At 41.2% G+C, this 17,736-nt stretch overlaps 1 protein-coding gene across 4 annotated transcripts in view; it reads right to left on the bottom strand.

Moving 5' to 3' along the window:
- casz1 (castor zinc finger 1) overlaps positions 1-17,736 on the bottom strand; it is a 348,939-nt gene that overhangs the window by 29,325 nt on the left and 301,878 nt on the right. For all 4 annotated transcript variants that reach the window (XM_033969410.2, XM_033969411.2, XM_033969412.2 and 1 more), the window contains 2 exons: positions 11,471-12,001; positions 995-1,880 (listed from right to left, as the gene is read on the bottom strand). In XM_033969410.2, coding sequence (XP_033825301.1) covers positions 995-1,880; positions 11,471-12,001 — 1,417 coding nt within the window. The remainder of the gene's footprint in view (positions 1-994; positions 1,881-11,470; positions 12,002-17,736) is intronic.

The following is a 17,736-nucleotide window of genomic DNA, read 5'->3' as shown; positions in this document are numbered from 1 at the left end:
TGCTGATGTCAAGTTGTCTCCAATCAGTCTCAAACAAAAAGCACAGGCAAGACTACAGCCAAAAGAGGCCAAACCCGGCTGTCACAAAGGAAGTTTACCTTTAATTCATTTTAAATGAATGTTCACATGTTAAAGAGACCACAGCAGTAGTATGCTTCTCATTCTTTTCACTGTGTATATAATAAGTGTGATTACACAGTATTGGTTGTGCTTGGCTCTTCACAGCAGTGGCATTTAGCTCAGTGAGAGCCGCTCCACACGGGGGATGACCCGAGGTTAATCTTGCCCTGAGGGAGGCAGGCTGCCAGACTCTCCTCAGCAGCCCCTCGTCACTGTGCAGGCAGCTCAGTGTTAGCCAAGCAGCGCTGCAGCAGCCAACCTGGCAACACTGCTTACAGTGGCTGCGCTGCCCGCCCTGACCACCCTGCCAGGGCACAACAGGCTGGGGCTGTCCTGACTGAGAGAGGACAAGGACACTGTAGCAGCTCCAGTCCACTGGACCATGTCCCCAAAGCTCTGCCCACTTGTTTTAAAGAACACTCAGCCCCCTGCGGCTGGTGCCAGGTTAGTCATGGCTCCAAAGTAATTACGGGAGAGTTGTTAGACCCCAGCCAAACCAAGAAGTCAGTCACTTTGCGATGACTGTGCTAAATCAGTCTCCACGGAGTACTACAGCGAGTAAACACTTCATGTGCCTTCGCAACTCATCATGTCGTGGATCTATTGGGCGCTATGCGCTATTTCACACTACATTCTTATTGGCTGCAGCGGAGCTGCAATTACCTGTGTGTTAGACTGAGGAGTCACAGGAGCAGTTAAGTGGATGCAGGCTGTACATTAGTGTTTCTCTGAGAGACCGTGAAGGACACTGTCTAGCCAATGATCGATCATGAAAGGTTTTAAATTAATTTAGTTTAAGAGATTTGTTTTCATTGTATAAAAAAGTTAACTTTTGCTTTGCTTTTCCCAGTAGAAAAACCCAGCCGTGACTTACTTGACAGAGGACACAGTTCCGGAGGTGATGGAGTCAGTCTTGGAGAAGCTGGACTTGAGGTACTCGGCGGTGCTGAAGCTGAGGTGTCCGCTCTGGTCCATGGTGAGGCCGGGGGCGATGGCCCCTGCGGCCCCTGCAGTGGGGACCCCCGGTGTGCCCGGGTTCCCTGGGACAGAGGCCAGGACGTTGGGCATGAGCGAGGCCTCGGGGTTTCCGGGCATCAGCTTCTGTATTGTTCTGATGTCGTATTTGGAGGAGCGCCCCCCTTTGACAGTCTTGAAGGCGATGGCTCCGCCCATGTCGGGGTTTCCGTCCCCGGGTTTGAACAGCTGAAGATACTTGACGTTCTCCAGATCGTACTTGGAGGGACGCTTGTAGGCGTTACCATTCTGCGGCTGCAGACTCTCGCCCCTCTTCAGCTTCTGGATAAAGAAGTCATATTTGGAGGATCGTGACGCCATGTTGGACATGTGCAGTGAGGGCGCGGGGGGCTGTGAGGCCTGGGGTCCTCCTCGGGGCTTGTGGTCCAGACTTGAAGGGAAGATCTGTGCCTCTGCTCCTGGCAGACCGGAGCCCTGCAGCAGGGCGCTCTTGTCTTGGGCCATCTTTGTGTTGAGGTCATCTGGTTTGGGAGGGGAAGCGTGCAGGGGCCAGGGGCTCTCTCCAGCTTTCAGCTTACGGATGTACTCTTCGTACTTGGAGAAGCGAGCGCGGCGGGAGGCCTCCTCGCTGCTGAGGGACGAGGGGTCTGAGGTAGACGCTTTGAGCTTCTCAAAGCTGATCTTCTTGGTCAGCTCATCCCTTACCTGCTGGTCATCGTAACCAAACATTCCCAGAAACTCATTCATGGTGTTGGCTGCATAGTCTTGCAGGGCCGCGGTCTCTCCTGAACAAAAGAGGAAACTGACATTAGGATCGCTACAATTTCATTTCATTTCAAATCTTCACTTTAAAGATTGTCCATTGCATGAATAATTACACCAATTGATCAAAATAATGACAAACAACACATTGACTGGAGGTCACTCCATCAGTTTTATGAATGACTTTGTTATGTCACTTTGACTGATGCCTGCTCAACAAATGTCACACACACTTAGTTTTTGTTTGTCATTTCAAGTTACAGATGAACTCATTAGGCAAAGTTAGTTAACTCAATAAACACATTTACACCACTCGACACAGAAAGTAGAACAAGCCCAAATTCGACAAATCTGCTGCTTTGACAAGTGCACAGTGACTCTGCACTCTTCCTGTTCTGCACCATGTGACACAGCGGCTCAATCTGCAACTAACCAAAATCTATAGGAACCTCCTCTGTACATTAGACAAGTCCACACAGGGACGACTTCCTCAAGGACGCAGCTGGAGTGTGGCCGTCAATGTATAGTTTAATTGCATTATGTTGAGATTAATTCTGGCCCATTAAGTCGCAGGTTATTGCAAGGCTCCATTGAGTAAAAGGGAAAAGACATTGAGATTTCTGAGTGTGTGAGACATGGAGAGTCAAGGCTTTCAAAAAATAAACCCAAGTTAAAATCTTAATTAATTCATGGCACAATCACTTCACTTATTTTCTCGCATTTTGCTTTATTGCGTTCCTCATCAGCAGAGTACACACGATCTGCCCAGAGGTAAACCCACCTACCGCCGGCGTAATTAATACACAAATATTTCTTCTCTTGTCTCAAATTTCTTGCTAAATCAGTCTCTCTGGCCCCGGCTTTTCACATCTCCAGCGCAGCGTGTAAAATAATCCCCAAATTTCCACTGGCCGTGTTGTGGAGGGTGGCTCCCGTGAGCGACAGATCAGTATGAAAGAGGAGAAGGTGGATCGAAAGGGCATGAAAAATGTAGGAGAAGTAGATGAGGGATTTGAGAGGAAATACCGCCATGTTTGCAGCCGATCGCTTGAGCAGATCTACGGTGTTTTCACATGTACCCTAACCACAGGCTGACACGCCGCCGCTGGCCTCCGTCCTAAGTGAGGGATCCAGTTCACTTCACACCACTGTTGTCTTCATGGTAACAAATACACGGGAGAGAAGTACTTTTTTTAATCACTGGGTAAAAGTAAAGAAAGGTACAAAAAATATATATGAAAACTGAAAAAAGAGTGTAGAATTTGAATGGGAAAAACAGATATACTGCTGCTAAATCTAAAAGTGATGCAATTTTATTACTACTATCACTACTATTACTACTACTACTACTATTACTACTACTACTGAATTTTTTCAATTTATACAGGCTTGGGAATGGCACATTTAACCCCATTGTATGTTGTGTTTAATGAGTAAATTGTATTTTGTTTTTACATGTGTAACTCAAAAAAGTAATACTTGATCACTGCTACTACTACTACTGCTACTGCTACTTCTATTCTTACTACTACTTCTAATACCACTGAATTCTTTCAATTTACTTTACAATTTAATTTACAATTTACTTGATCATTGAGTACTGCTACTACTATTACTGCTACTACTACTACTACTACTACTACTACTACTACTACTACTACTGCTACTACTACTGCTACTACTACTGCTACTACTACTGCTACTACTACTACTACTACTACTACTACTACTACTACTACTACTACTACTACTTCTTCTACTAATACAACTAAATTCTTTCAATTTACTTTACAATTTACTTGAACATTGAGTATTGCTACTACTACTACTACTACTACTACTGCTACTACTACTGCTACTACTACTACTACTACTACTACTACTACTACTACTACTACTACTACTAATACAACTAAATTCTTTCAATTTACTTTACAATTTACTTGAACATTGAGTATTGCTACTACTACTACTACTACTACTACTACTACTGCTACTACTACTGCTACTACTACTGCTACTACTACTGCTACTACTACTGCTACTACTACTGCTACTACTACTACTACTACTACTACTACTACTAATACAACTAAATTCTTTCAATTTACTTTACAATTTACTTGAACATTGAGTACTACTACTAGTACTACTACTGCTGCAACTGCTACTCCTTTTGCTACGACTATCCTGCTTTAAACTTAAGTACAAAAATAGAATTCAAACCAAATATTTCCTGCATTAAGTATCTGTATCAAATATGTGATTGAGTAAAACTATCATATTTCTTGCATCCATTGGTAACAGTTCATGTTTTTCATGTTTGGGATTTGTAAACTTCAGCCATGAAACCAGATCTGGATGTATAAAATGTTTCTTCAGATATACCTTTCTGCAGATATGATGAATGTGTTGATGTACGCGCCCCCTCCGCTGGTACGTACTGTTACTGTATTTATAAGGCCATGTGAGGTCGAGCTGTATCGTATAGCGCGGTTTCAGATGACATCACAACATTCTATTGGCCAATGTTGTTTAATACAGACGGCGGAGAAAAAACTCATAAAGGTCCTATATTACACGCTCTTCTGAATGTTGTTACCACCTCAAAAACATACCTAGAGTTGCGTTTACTTTCATTCACACATGTTTGAGTCGCGTGTGTTACATCTCCAAAGCTCAAAATGCTCCGTTCCACCTCGTGATGTCATGAAGTGGTAGTTTTCATGTCATCAGCTACGTTTCGTTCATTAGACATTTGGGGAATTCTGTGGCTGAAGTGATCCAAAAGACTCTAGTGAAGGTGTGTGGAGTTTAAAAACACAGTGGAGCGCTTCCTGGATTACCACATGATGACATCACAAGGTGGAACAGAGCGTTTTCTGTTTAAGAAAAATCTGTTTAAAGATGCAGAGTTTGTGTGTTAAACGTGTGTGAGTGAAACAAAACATAACTCCAGGTGTGTTTGTGATGAAGAAACAACATTAGCATTAGCATTAGCATTAAAATATAGCATAATACGGGGCCCTTTAAAATACTTTTATTATTGTAGTACTATAGCAAATACAATAATTATACAATGTTATCAACAGGATAATTTAGCTGTTGTTTTTTATTTGAGATTAGGACATAGTCACCACCAGTACTTCTAAGTAGTACTAGTATCGAGCATACCTAGAACATCAAAAACACCTCCTCTTTACTTGGAAATTTGTACTATTCATTACCTCTAGCTTACTGAATACTACTGCAGCAGTACTACTCATTTATGGATACTGATATTTCCAAAAAAAAAAGTTTGATTTAAAAGTAGTTCGCATCAGAATACTCCCCATTTGCAAGTACTTTTATGAGAAGAAAAAAATAAATAACCTTAGAGCTATTCATTACTACATAACGCCAGGGCACTATGGTTACAACTACAATTATAAGTACTTCATTACTACATAACACTAGTGCTCTGTGGTTTCAATTACAATTATAACTACTTACCACAATGCAACTCTAACTACTACTACTACTACTACTAGCTTCTTATGCATTGATGTCTACAGAAAAAAACGCAGCAGAAGTGGCATATGTATTTATCTCACTCTTGAGCCCAATCTTACAATAAGAGCATGATTTTACCGTAACACCAGAGATTATTTCTGATGTCGAGAGCAAAGTGGTAATTGTGACACAAAATACACGGGTGCTTTCTTTCATGCAAGAACAGATATAGCCATTCACATTGTATTTGCTGCGTGTAATTTTATCGCGCTCTCCTCAAAACGAGCTCGAGTCTCATCAGTGTCATGCTATCACTGAAAGCCCGATGATTGGACGTGAAAGGATTATGACTGGGGCGACCACAGATAACCTTTACAAAACACTGTGTAAATGAGGTCTGTACTCAGCCCTTATCTGCGGCGCGTTAATACTATCATGTGACTCCAGGTGGCGGAGTGTACAGAGGAGCGCTGGAGGAGACTTTGGCTTCAAACTAAATATGTTTAATAGCAATATATATGTATGAGGCTGTGTTTTACTGCTATGATTGATGCGATTTTGCAGTAACCGTAAAAATACAGTTTGAAGTAGGAGCAGATTAGAAAAATGCCAATACAGGAAATGTAGTATTTTTTAATTTTAGGTGACACTTTAGTTGAATTAGGTCCAAAAAAAGCTGTAGTTAATAGACGCTGAGTTTGTGTCTCGAATTGAGGGCCATAGACTGATCGCGAATACAGTGAATACTTCAAATCTGCGTTATTATTACAAGTTAGACTGAACCACAAGACCTTTATTCACGTTTACATCCTCAATGAGACGCATTAAATATTTGATATGGGCTTGTTAAAGTAGATTTTCAGAAATGTACAGTAAAAAGTAAAAAGCCAATTCACCTGGAAGCTTAAGGACCGAGAAAAATTCGTCTGAGGGCCACATTTCGCCCCCGGGCCACAGTTTGGGCATGCCTGTCCTAATGCCAAACAATGCAGATTTTAAGACGGTATATGCTAAACTTTCACTCATTCTATATTATATCTAGATTCTGACTATAGAGCAAAGATCATCGAGGCTGTAGCAGTTATAGGATTATTCTAGTAGTATCATAGCAACCAAAGAGCCAATCCGGAGCGAGGCTGTTGAAGGTAACGCCCCTTTTACGCCCGCAACGCTGGTTTAGCTGAGCGCGGGTGTTTAGCGACGCTGTCAATCAAACCTTTTGGTAACGTTAGCGGGCGTGACCTCTGTTATTAATGTTTATATCTTGATTCACGGACAAAATAGTGAAATAAAAACACCAGGATCATGTAGATCGGGTTAATATGAATCATTTTAAAAGCAAAATGACGAAGCTCACTGCAGCAGTTACAGAGAGAGAGGTGATAATTTTTCAATGTAAAGTGAATTGGAGCCAGAGTTGAGCGCGCCAATGCTCACTTCTTATTTGGAACGCGACGGCTAGCGCGTTAGCTATGTCCATTTATATACCGAGTCTATGCTATAGCGCAATTATAAAAAGTTCCTCTCTCAATCACAAAGTTGTCCCGACTCGCCCGTTTGACTTCCTCCGTTTCACTGATATCAAACCCGCACAGAAGTGGCTCCTATCTGGACACCTCCGGACGCTGAAGTTTCTACACTAAACAGACCGGCCTTGTCTGCATTTGAGGCAATTAGAGGACATTTTCTGAGCTGGACACGATAACCAGCGGCTTGATATGTGTGGCACTGACCAAACATGGCGGTCGGTGTGGCGGTCGGCGCACACAGCTCTGAGAGGCAGAGGTGTTACTGAGATAAGGGCCATGCTGGGAGCTATATATGGACTAATCTACAGGCACAATGGATTCTGAAGGGTGACACTTTGAAGCACAATACAACACGCTATGAGGAAGTTCATTTACTCATTGTTGATTTTATAGAGTTTTATAATCTGAACTGCCTCTTAAAATATAATAAAAACTGTACTGATCCAACTCACAGTTTGTCTCAGTGACAATCAGTGGTGGAAGGTAACGAAGTACAAATTGTTAAGTATATTTTTGGGTATCTGTACGTTTTAAAGAGGATGCTTTTTACTTTTCCTTCACTACCTTTGAGAGCAGTATCTGTACTTTCTACCGCACTACATCTATGAACAAGACTGAACAGTAAAAAGTACTTTTCGTATGATTTCAGGGGTTATTTTTACCGTGTTCGTGGTCAAATCTTGACTAAAGTTTCGAGTTCACGCACAAATAAATACACAAAATTCATGAGAAAAACTGAGGAACTGATTCATATTATTACTGTTGACTAAAATATGTCTCATTTTTAATCAGTATCACTACGTTTCGCACTTGTACTATAATGTATACTTTTATTTTTGACTCTTAAAGCACATTTTTAAACAGGTACTTCAAGTCGATTTGTTCATGTGACACTTTTACTTTTAATTGAGTGCGTTTTTACCTCTACGTTTGTACTTTTACTTAAGAAACCAAAACTGAGTACTACAACACACAAGTTTACGCATTTGCAGGTATAAAAACGCTTAATTACAGCATTACTTTTACATTAAGATTAACGTAAATCGGCGTAAGTTCAAGCTGGACGATAAGTTGAGGATCGTGTCAACCCGGTTTAACTAATGCCAGATTGAACAACTCAAAATAAGTACATTACGAGAGACGAACGACGTGTTGACCTACGAAAAGACATTTTAAACAGAAATAATGACCGAAATCTATAGTGCTGCAAGATGAACTCCTCATGCTACACTAATTTCAACACTTTTTCAAAAGCTATTTGCATTTATGTGGGCAAATGAGTATAAGTGTGTTTGTTTAAATGGCCGCTGGTATCCTAATAGAGCTGCTTTGAATAAATGACATGATGTGCACGGGTTGGGCCTAATTTGACACACACTAAAGTGCACATCGCTGCTGTCGCTTCAAACTTCCACCCTGTTTGCTTAGTTAATTAACAGCCAGTAAATAGGGGGGGCTTTGAAAACCGCTCCAAATGAACAATAACCTTTCTGTGTGAACCCCGAATCGCAAATGGAAGTCATGGTCAAGCCCGTTTGATCCACTGCAATCTCTCTCAGCGCTTGGTTTAATTCACTCTTTTTTTTTTTTTCTCGCTATGACGAATGTGTTGTCTCAAAGATCTAGGAGCAGTGTTGTGGGGTTGGGGCTTGATGGGGGAATGTGCTCGTCGCTGTTTGAGGAGTTAAATGTTTTGAAGGTCGTACTTTCTCTCATTGATCTTGTGATGTTTGTTGCTACTACTACTACTACTACTACTACTACTACTACTACTACTACTACTACTACTACTACTACTACTACTACTACTACTACTACTACTACTACTACTACTACTACTACTACTACTACTACTACTACTACTACTACTACTACTACTACTACTTCTTCTACTACCGGATTCTCTCAATTTATACAAACTTGGCAACCTTACTTTATGTTTTGTCCACTACTACTACTACTACTACTACTACTACTACTACTACTGCTGCTGCTGCTTCTGCTGCTACTGTTGCTACTTCAGCTACTGCTATTCTACTTTTAACTTAAATACTTACTATTGTTACTACTACTACCGAATTCTCTCAATTTATACAAACTTGGGAACCTTATTTTATGTTTTGTCAAAAACTACTACCACTACTGCTGCTGCTACTGCTGCTACTACTACTGTTACTACTTCTGCTATTACTACTACTACCATTACTACTACTACTACTAATCTCTCAGTTTATACAAACGTGGGAACCTTACTTTATGTTTTGTCCAATACTGCTGCTACTGCTACTGTTACTACTTCTGCTACTACAATCCTACTTTTAACTTAAGGATTACTACTATTACTACTCCTACTCCTACTACTGGGGATTATATCGTTTTTCTACATGCGTGTACTACTACTACTGAATTCTCTCAATCTATACAAACTCGAGAACCTTATTTTATGTTGTTTTCAATACTAATTCTGCTACTCCAATCCTACAAATTATCTGTATCAAACATAGGACTGAGTAAATCTGTTCTATTTCTTGTTTTATTTCATACTTTTCCCTCCCCGTGTCGACTGCGTTGTCTAAACGTTCCAGGAGCAGTGTTGTGGGGTTGGGGCTCGATGGGGGGACGTGCTCCTCGCCGCCGCCGTGTGAGGAGTTAAATGTTTTGAAGGTCGCACTTTCTCTCATTGATCTTGCTATGTTTGTTAATTACATTGTCACTGATGTTGTGGGAGATAATTAAGCCACTATGTTTATATGCATAATTGTGTGCACTCCGCATCAGCCTTTGAAAGACAGCGGCGAGAAGAGGAGAGGGGGGAAAAAAAAAAAAGTTTTAATTGAGCGTCAAGGCAAAACATGGCAATATAGATGCCCTAGTTACAATCAACAAAGAAAAGAGCGCTTGTGCTAGTCTTTAAACATTCACGCTAGTAGAGTAAGTCGAAAAAAACACGGAAGACGATGCATATTTAGTGCTCATGAAATAAACACAAAATGACTAATTAAAACCACAAAGGCTGCTGCGACTGAAACCTGTTTTTCTCAGAAGCCCCTGCTCTCGATTCGCATTTGTGTGTGGCCAAAAGTATACAAGAAAATCAAAAAGATACGGCATCAAAAAAACAAAACAAGTGATGTACATGTGCGCAGATGAAAGATCCAAAACTGAGGTGACACATAACCGCGACAACCGGTTCCACCTGCACAATGCGCTGCTGCTCTCCTCTGTTTGTTTGCCTCTTTATCGTTCATTATTGAGAGCGTTTTTACAATGTATTTTTTAACAAAGCCTGTCCTGACTGGAACTGAGAAAGAGATCCAAGGTCAGGGGAGTGTAAAAATGCACTAAAAGTTTGTTCGCTATAAGTATATTCTGCTTTAGAAGTCTTATCAGTTTGATAATGGTGAAATTATTACAGTGGAAAATGGCATGATTAAGTAAGAGGTTACCGTAATCACGAGTGCAGTTATTAAAGAATTTTATAAAACATAGTCGAAAGTGCAGAGATAAGAGTATTTATTGAGATAGCAAAGGTGAAAAGTAACCATAGAGATTAGTTTTGAGAAGGTATAAAAATGCAGTTAAGGTAAAAGTGAAAGTGGATCTAGTAAAGTATTTTAGATTTTTGCATTACCACTATACACAGCAATATATGTACTGAATATTTTGTACATATCTTTCCTTTATAATACTATTTTTCAAGTGACAAATTCGGTGTATTTCCTCCACAGCTGCAAAATAAAATGCTCCACTCCTTCAGATTTTCTTGCTGTTTAAGTGAATTGGAGAAAAGGTGCTTTCCAGACGCACTTGAACTCCTCGGTTGAACATTGTAACAGAGGAGTTTGGAGCGGGGGGTCTAACTTTAGTGAGCTTAGAGGAAAATCAAAGACGCAGTATGTAATCCGTGTGTAATATGAAGCTTAGCGTGGACCAGCCCTGCTCTGGCCCTCAGCTGCTGCCGGAGCACAGACACAGGCATGTTGTACGTCTACTCCATTTATGCATTTGTTCATACGCCGTAGCCACACACAGACTAGTTCCCCCGTCCCCCTGGGTCTGTGCCGGGCCTATTCATAATGGAGCAGCGGGGAGGCTCTTTCCAATAATAGGCTCACTTAAGTATATGTCACCTGCTCTCGAGTCAGCGCTGGGCTATTGAGTACTGCACTTGAACTGGACCATTACATGTTTTTACATTTTTACATGCTGCTGATTCGTCTGCACAAACAGCCTTAATCCAGGCCTACAGGGCATTTCTCTGAAAGGTAGCATTTCACCGAGCTCCCAGAAATGTCACGGCACAGTTTATGCTGTGGGATTCTGTTACTGATGAAGCAACCAGGAACTTCACGTGAGAATAGTATGTGTCAGTGAGATGTTAACAACAACTTTAAACATTTAAACTCCACTGCACCACTGTCCTCTTTTACTTTTTACCAAACTCAAATCAATCTTGTAATTACTTTAATAATGTATTTTGATTATTTTTGGAATAATCTGTGACCTTGGTCCCTTTTGCTGACAGTCCCTGTCTTTAATGGGACATGACTCATTGAAGAGGACACACCGACAGGTTTGACCAGAGCATTTACCTGAAGAGGAGAACTGTGGCCGGCTCTGGCCTTCACTCGGCATGTAGGAGGTGTCTTTGGGGGGCCTGCTCTCTGTGTCTTTGTCGTCATGGTAACTGTCGTCCTGAGAGCCGGCGAGCGGCTCGGCCTCCTCCGCGTTGTCCTCGTCGTCGCTGCAGCCTTTGGGCTGTACCATGTACACGCCCTCTGGGGGGCAGTCCTCATCATTACTGACTCTGAGTGAGCTCTCCTCATCGTCACAGTCGCCCAGGGGTTCCTCCCCGTACTCTCCGTTCACCCACTTCTCGATGGCCTCGCGCCTCTTCTGGTCCTCCTCCAGGCTCTGGCTCAAGCTCAGGCTCTCGGGGAAGTTGGTCTCATTATCGTCATAGTGGGAACTGCCTCTCTCACTGTTCTCTGCTACGCTCTGGTCTCCCTCGGCATTCTGGCGGCTCAGCTTGGCACAGATAGCATTGAGTTTTAGGCCACCTTTCCTTTTGGCGGCCATCTTGGGTTTTCCTGAGGTCGGTTCAGTGCATAAACTCCTTTCAGCTGGAAGACACAAGACCGAAAAGGAAAGGGAAATACGTTACACATGAAACAATCATTTAACAATACACTTAACTGCTAAGTGCAGTGTACATATTGGTCCTTTATCATAACAATCTGAGGTGCACAATGGGGGCTGCTGCAGCTGCTGCTATTCTTAACCTGTGCGAGCTCTTCACATCCACGCTGAGACACTACAGTACATATGTCTGTGGTCAGTGTAGTGGAAAACAAGCAGAACAAGCCACAGTGAGTTCAGGCAGATAAGTATCAGACCCCCTACTGCACTAGAGCCAGCGCAGAGCCACATAATCCTTCACACCACTGTAGGCCTCTGTCAAATGTTCACTCTCACCTCAAGAGGCTCTGCTGCTGCCACGGAGACGGCTGCACACTGTCCCAACTGACGCAAACTAGTTTTAGACCTTTTTAGTAGCACTTTGAACGGGCCTGGCTATTTTAGTAACGCATATGAAGCAATAAAAAGTAAAAAAAAAAAAATACAGAGTTATGAAATTGTTGTGCATAATAATTGGGTTTTATGTTGATTCAAGGGGAACTATGTAAGTTTACAAGTCCAAAACCTTCTATTCTTAATCGAGAAGTTATCGTTTTGTCTGGAATGTTCCACTAAATAGCATAACACTTAGGAATCTTGATGGAGACAAGCAAATGACTCCACCTCCAAGTATTTTTGTTGATTAAAAACGCCTGTAATTGGATAAATGAAAGATAAAGTTTTACTACAATCTATTTTCTGGACGACCTCCCTTTAAATTCAGAGTGGAGCCTGTTGTTCTCTGACATAAACGCCGTCTACAGGTACAAAATGGGAAAAAAAAACTTTACATAAGAAGACACAGAGCAGAGTCCCGGGACGTTTTCCCCAGTGCGGCCTCTGTGTGAACAATAGGGCACGCTTTGGGACAGGAATGGGTGGCATTATTTCAACCCAAGTGGGGCTATCTTTATAACATGTCCTGTGATGAGGCACGAACAGCTGCTGGTGGCATTCCTCATCCAGGCCCTGCCTTTTTAGGGCAGAAAGTGCACTCTGTTACCTTTTACTTCATATCCCCCCACTACCACCAAGGCCTTTCCACGCTCCAAACTACAAAGAGATGATTATCGAGTATAAATAACGATGTAAAAACCAAAGAGAGGATAATTATGAGTAGTATAGCATTGTGGTATTTAAAAGTAGGGCAGATTAGTTGAGTCATCGACTGTACAGAGCGAGGAAAAAGTACTGCAGATACATAAAAGTACTGTTACATTTAAAAACGAAGACACGTGAAATATCAAGGGGAATCTAAATAACGACGTAAAAACGAAAGAGTATTATGGGTAATACAGCGATGTGGTGAGTGGAACAGATGCGTTGAGTCAGATACTGTGCTCAGTTAGGAAAAACTACTGCAAATATGTAAAAGTACTGTTACATTTAAAAACGAAGACGCGTGAAGTGCCAAGAATAAGTATCGAAATAGCAAGTTAAAAACCAGGGAGCATTATGGGTAATATGGCAATGTGGTAAGTAGAAGAGACGATTTGAGTCATAAAGTGTGCACAGTTAGTAAAAAGTACCGCAAATATATAAGTTAAGTAAAAGTACTGTTACTTTTAAGGACTAAAACATCTGCAATACCAACAGTAACTATCTAAATAACAGCGTAAAAATCAAAAGTATTATGGGTAAAGTGTAAGTAGAACAGTCGAGTTGAGTCATATACTGTGCAGAGTTAGAAAAAAGTACTGCAAATATGTAAAAGTATTGCTGCTTTTAAAAACTAATGCACATGCAGTACCAAGTATCTGAAAAACAACGTAAAACCCAAAGAATATTATGGGTAATGCAGCAATGTGGTAAGTAGAAAAGATGAGTTGAGTCATAAACTGTGCACAGTGAGCAAAAAGTACTGCAAATATATAAGTTAAGTAAAAGTTACTTTTAAGGACTAAAACATCTGCAATACCAACAGTAACCATCTAAATAACAGCGTAAAAATCTAAAGTATTATGTGTAAAGTGGTAAGTAGGAGAGATGAGTTGAGTCAAACGCTGCACATTGTCAAAGTTTAGTTGTTTTTTGTTTAAACACTGGCCAAAAAAGTTGAATTAAAACTTTCAAAACTCGAGTAGAAGCACCACGATTTCAAACCTGCTACTTGCCTTTTTTATGTAGAGAATTGCGCGATATCAACAGTAACTAACTTCTATCTTAAAGACCCAATCGGCTTTGTTCATAACCTCCCCTCTCCTCTTCATTTCCCCCTACGCCATAAAGAGCCACGCACAATCATACGTGAGCCATTGCCGGCATTATGTAAATAGCGGCGGCGTGACATAAAACTGCATTTTCATTTTCTTTTGCAAAGCTCAAAATCATTAGAGGATATATACAATTTGCTGATCGCCCCGGTGCTATGACAATGAACCCGGTCCTACACACATGCTTTCTCAGTTACACTATTTACTCTGCTGGCTTCCTGTATGAAACAATGAATGCAGGAGTTATAGCGTTTTGAAGATGGGGGGGGGGGTTGCGCATTACTGTACAATTTAGTGCTAGACAATCGCAGGCATGAGGTGAAAGGGTCAGCGTTTAGAAGACAGCAATTTTGGGGAAAGAAAAATCAGCTGGAAAAACTATTAGGAAGTGGAAGACATAAATTTTCACGATTTTTTTTTTTCCACGAGGAAGATTGAGGTCATTTGGGTGTTGCAGAGGAGGTCACTTTTTCTGTTTATGGCGTTCTGTATTTCATGCTTTAACTACCCATTTCCTTTGCATTGAAAACCCCAGCTCCTTGTAGGAAATGACCCCTACATATCTGTTTAGGGACTATTTACAGTGTTGAACAAAAGCCAGGTTTTAAGTGTACGAGACACGTGTATCGATGACAAAATTGTACAAGTATAGAACGTTGTAAAGGCGTTGGGCTGTTTTCGCAATGTGGAAAATGTAGTGAGATGGGAGACGTTGGTGATATGCGATACGTTGGGTCTTTTGAACGATCCCTTAACGTGAAGAATCAGCACAGAAGCGGAGCAAGCAGGACGAGTGACAGCTTTGTGCACAAAAAAAATCATATCTGACATCATAATAACAGTTAGTTTTGATATTATTATTACTGTAATGCAACGTTTTACTTCGATTATGTGTAATTTGAAAGGGTACGCACTCTCCCGCTCTCAGTTTGAACCATTTTAAACACCCTTGGTTGCTTCTCTCTGTGATTATTTTGCTGTTAAAATGAGTTCTCGCATTGGCATTTGAATAAAAAGTAAAAGCGGCAGTCTTAAAAGATTCGAATCCCATAAAAGAGCCGAAATCCCCATTAATAGTAAAATGGTACGTTCCAGATTGCATGAACAAAGCTGCAACAATCTAATATAAAACTACGGAAAAATTGCCATACTCTACCATTTTTTTAATATGTTCTCTGTAATATTTTAACAACAACAACACCTGGCTTTATTTTATTTTTATCAAAGCATTCTCGCCTCTGTATTTGCAAAGAGTTGAACTTCTTTTCTTCAGTTAACATGATCTTGACTCATTATTCCTATTGTTAAGGTGCAAGTCTATTCAAACAAATGAAATATCGTTAGCCATCCCCACGGAGACCCATGCTTCAGTGGTTCATGGAAGCTGTCGAAAGTATTATTTATGCTAAGGGTTTTCTTGTCCACACGCTTTCCTTTTTACCATTGCTTACGACGGGCATTGCTATGGTAACGCTAAGCTGTTTACCTCAAGTCATTTGTGTGCATGATAGCGTACAATGAGATAAAATCTATTGGGACCTACATGAAAGAACAACTTTCCCCAGAGGGACTGACTTCTTCCACCTCCCCCCCCCCACCTCCAAACACAAACCTTTCCAGGAGTCCAGTAAGCAATCTCTGCCTTATTAATGAATATCAGAATGAACAACAACAACTGTCACACGCACCGGACATTATTCACAGCCTGTTTTAGCCCGGTGTGCTAATTGTCAAAGGAGCAGACACCTCGGTAAGCAATGCGGGGGAGAAAAGTAAGAAAAAAAAACACTTTGAATTTGTACACAAGCGCTGAAACAAATGCCTTCTCCCCTGCTTATGTTAGCCGTGACATTCGTTTTACTGGAGGCAAAGCAGGGCTGCTCTATCCACTGCCATATAATGTCTGTATAAGGCCAAAACCTGCAGGGGAAGAGCAAAAAGTGAAGTTTGGACCACGGCAAGGTCTTTTTCATGTTTGCTCCAAAAAAGACAAAGTTATTTTAGGATGCTGCTTCTTGTCAAAGGGAGATGACACGAGTCCGATGTCTGGGCCAACACTTTTAAAGCTACCTCGAAATATCTAAAGTCTAAGGCCTGTTCCAGATTTGAATACTCATAGGACTAACACGATCTAGAAGTACTACTAATCATCACTGGTGTATAGTTGCTTCAAATGTGTCTGGCTCGTGTAGTTGCTGGTTATCAAATCAATCAATACAATAGAACATAGCTTATATTTTCAGATTTTCACATAACGACAAAACAAAAATGTCCAAGTCCAAATCCAACGAGGTTTATCTGACCTTCTGTTAATTTATTTTAATTGTTTTTTTTTGTTTTTTTTCCTAACAAGGCTTAGTTTGCTTTCATACTTGACAGTTTCGACTGGAAAAAGGCGTTAAACCGGGATGAGGGGGCCTTTTTACTCTCGCACACCTAGGATACTGTTTTGAAGAAATCGGACTGCAGGTGGCGCTGTCGTCCTGCCTCCACCGGTAGAAAAACAGAGCTAAAACCTGTTTAAATCCACTGACCGGACACGACCACTCCGAGGCGCTAGTGAGCAGTCCAAACGGTCTAAAAAAAGATGAACCAAATAGCACTTCTACGGTCGTTTTTGAGCTGTTTCAGTAGAGTCTCACATTTCAGTTTTTCCGTTTAACATCCCAACACCCAACGCTTCACTTTTAATATTGCCTATATATCCAGCATAAATATTGTGCCCAATCAAGTTTCATTTCAGACCCTAATAACTCTGTTGGAAGTGCTTTATTTGCGCGAACGTGCGAAGACTGCAATCAAAGTCAACAGTCTCAACTTTTTCTAATGTATGATTTAAGTTAAAGAGCCAGAGAAAAACTTAAAGACTCCCCGCGGTGTGAGCGATGTCGATATTTAGCCGTTTAAAGCTAATCAAACACAGGTACTGCGTCTTCTAAGATCCCTGCTGTGTTTTCGACATGACTGACACTGGGACAAGCCCCCCGCAATATCTGCTCTTAATTAAGCCAAACAGGGCTGCCTGGATTAGTAGACAGTATGTAAACCAGGGCTGGAGCAGCGCTAGTGAAATGTAAAAAGCCTGGTAAGAACTTTATGAACCTGGGGCAGATTAATCGACGCCGCTGCTGCTCGGTGCACAGGAAACTCTCAGGGGAGACGTTTAGAGAAGTCATCGAGACACAAACTGAAATAATGTGTGAATATTTGTGAATACATGTTTTTATTAACGCCAGCTAGAAAAACCCTGCTCATTTTTATATTTACTTTTAAGGAAACGCGCGATGCTATTCAAGGGTTTCGGCTCCTTATCCGCCACATTTTGTATTCGTAATATTCCGTTTATAATTGTTAATCACTACGGCAACGGTCTTGATTTTTTTATCATTCTGAAACGCGACGGATACACGACGCCAGACTCAAGCCACAAATTCTACCACTAGGCTAGAGACACAGTGTTCATCGGT

This window comes from Periophthalmus magnuspinnatus, chromosome 7 (genome assembly GCF_009829125.3).
Source record: "Periophthalmus magnuspinnatus isolate fPerMag1 chromosome 7, fPerMag1.2.pri, whole genome shotgun sequence".
NCBI classification, from domain to species: domain Eukaryota; kingdom Metazoa; phylum Chordata; class Actinopteri; order Gobiiformes; family Gobiidae; genus Periophthalmus; species Periophthalmus magnuspinnatus.
The sequence above is the reverse complement of the archived record's forward strand: the minus strand, read 5'-3'. Positions and strand labels throughout refer to the sequence as shown.